Source organism: Charadrius vociferus, unplaced genomic scaffold (genome assembly GCF_000708025.1).
Source record: "Charadrius vociferus isolate BGI_N301 unplaced genomic scaffold, ASM70802v2 scaffold549, whole genome shotgun sequence".
NCBI lineage: Eukaryota > Metazoa > Chordata > Aves > Charadriiformes > Charadriidae > Charadrius > Charadrius vociferus.
This window is the reverse complement of record NW_009650103.1, coordinates 4,719,689-4,721,597: the sequence shown is the minus strand read 5'-3', so window position 1 is coordinate 4,721,597 and position 1,909 is coordinate 4,719,689. Positions and strand designations below refer to the sequence as shown.

Genomic DNA, 1,909 nt, shown 5'->3' with positions numbered 1-1,909 from the left:
CTTCAGCCGGTGCCGTGTGGGAATGATCGCTCTGTGGGTCTGAGAGGCGCTTTCACAGTCGGTGTGGTTGCCTTGTACTGTAAAACAAGAAGAAAAAGCGGTATGGAAGAGAAACAAATATTTGGAGGATGGAAAATCGGTTTGTGCGTCTCTTTGCTCGGAGATGTTGAGCTGAGATGTGCTGGAAGTTGTTTGTGTTTTGCTACAGCGCGGGACAGTGTACGCTATTGGGTGTAGCATGTGCGCGTTTTCTGTACACTGCGTTTTAAATCTATGATACTTGGCTTTCAGTATGTTCTGAAACATACTTCTTGTTCCACCTGCAGACGTGTGGTGCGCAAATCCATTGCCAGAGTCCTAACTGTTATCAATCAGACCCAGAAGGAGAACTTGAGGAAGTTTTACAAGGTAAGTGCAAACATCTTGCATAGCGGTCTTTTTTGTTTTGCTATTTTCAAATATGTAGTTTGTAGGAAGCAACTAATTTTATAGATTGTTGTTTAAAAGCTTTAAACTGAAGGAAAAAAAATGCTTATTTATGTTCAGTTTTAAAGTTCTCTAGTCATGGTTCCTTTTTAAATATTATTGTAAGATTATCCTGAATTTTGTAAGCTGGGTGTGAATCTGCTTTTGCCAGGAGAGTCTTCTGGGCAGCATCACCTCTTTAGGGTGTAGTGTACTTTCCAGAAGATGCAGTTTCCAGAAATGCAGATATTGTTCTACATTTTAATCATGTTACAGGTGACCAAGGAATTCTTTATCTCAATAAGTTCATAATTTTTAGAATATTTCTTCTTGGGGTTTGAATTATATAGTATGGGGGGAGGGGAGGAACTTTTGAAGAGGCGGTGGAAAACCGGGGCTCGTAAGGTTAGCATTACTTAAACCCCAGTCAAAGCACAGCTGGTACAAAAGTTGGAATCAGCCCGTGTTTCCCAGTGGAGAGAAGTTCTCTTTAACTTTTAGACTATTATGTAGTCCCAATAAAAAGAAGCCTAAAGTACTGCTGCTGATGTCGTTCTTCCAGGCAGCTCGGCCCTGCCAGCTCGTGCGCCTGATTGCTGCCTTGCAGTCTCTCAAACTCAACTTGTGTATTTTTGCAAATAGGGCAAAAAGTATAAGCCTCTTGATCTGCGGCCAAAGAAGACTCGTGCCATGCGACGCAGATTAAATAAGCATGAAGAAAATCTGAAGACCAAAAAACAGCAGCGAAAAGAACGTTTGTACCCTATGCGGAAATACGCCATTAAGGCGTAAAACTGCAGTGTGCTGAAAGTTCTTAATTATACTGGCTGAGTATGTCTCATTAAATAGAATTTTGTTTGGAAGTTGTCACTGGTGGTTTTTTTAGTAGCGGTAGGATAAAGGAATCATCAGCTTTATGAAATTAAATCAGAGGATTCACAGAAAGTTTACTTGATCTTTTATTGTTAATGAAAACACTAACATAACGTGGAGTTTAAGAGCGTTTTCCTCTCTGAAGAACGGGCAGATGAGTACAGATCTGTAGAGATCTCTGTAGAGATCTGTACTCATCAACGTAACATGTAAAAAATACTTAAATTGAGATTGATTTAAAATGGAAACTTTACGCAGATGTTTACAGTGGGTCAGTATTCATCACTTCAGTAGCTTACGAGTAAATGTTTAAAGTTTTTGTCTTGTGCCAGTGTTTAAGCGTTACGGAGATTAACTAATTAGCTGAGGTCACCCGTCTGAGCACCGCTGCCAGCAGCTGTGGTGGGGACTGGCCCGGGGGCTGCCACGGCCTCCTGCCCGGGGAACTTCTTCAGTCTCTGTCGGGAAGCTGGGTTCCGGCGTCACCATCCAGATTTATTCCCACTTGCAGCTGATTTCATCTTGGCAAACAGCTCCTGGCAGTAAGAGGGTGCTCTCGGGGTGAGGGTGA

At 42.1% G+C, this 1,909-nt stretch overlaps 1 protein-coding gene across 1 annotated transcript; it reads left to right on the top strand.

Moving 5' to 3' along the window:
• The first annotated feature begins 128 nt into the window (after positions 1-128).
• Positions 129-1,325, top strand: RPL35 (ribosomal protein L35). The gene is made up of 3 exons (XM_009892362.1): positions 129-139; positions 327-408; positions 1,108-1,325. Exons 1-3 carry the CDS (start codon positions 129-131, stop codon positions 1,255-1,257), a joined length of 243 nt encoding a protein of 80 aa, XP_009890664.1. The 3' UTR covers positions 1,258-1,325.
• The last annotated feature ends 584 nt before the right edge of the window (positions 1,326-1,909 follow it).

Coding starts and splice junctions, on each gene's coding strand:
- RPL35 (XM_009892362.1), top strand. Junction 409..1,107: donor ACTTGAGGAAGTTTTACAAG/GTAAGTGCAAAC, acceptor TTTTGCAAATAG/GGCAAAAAGTATAAGCCTCT.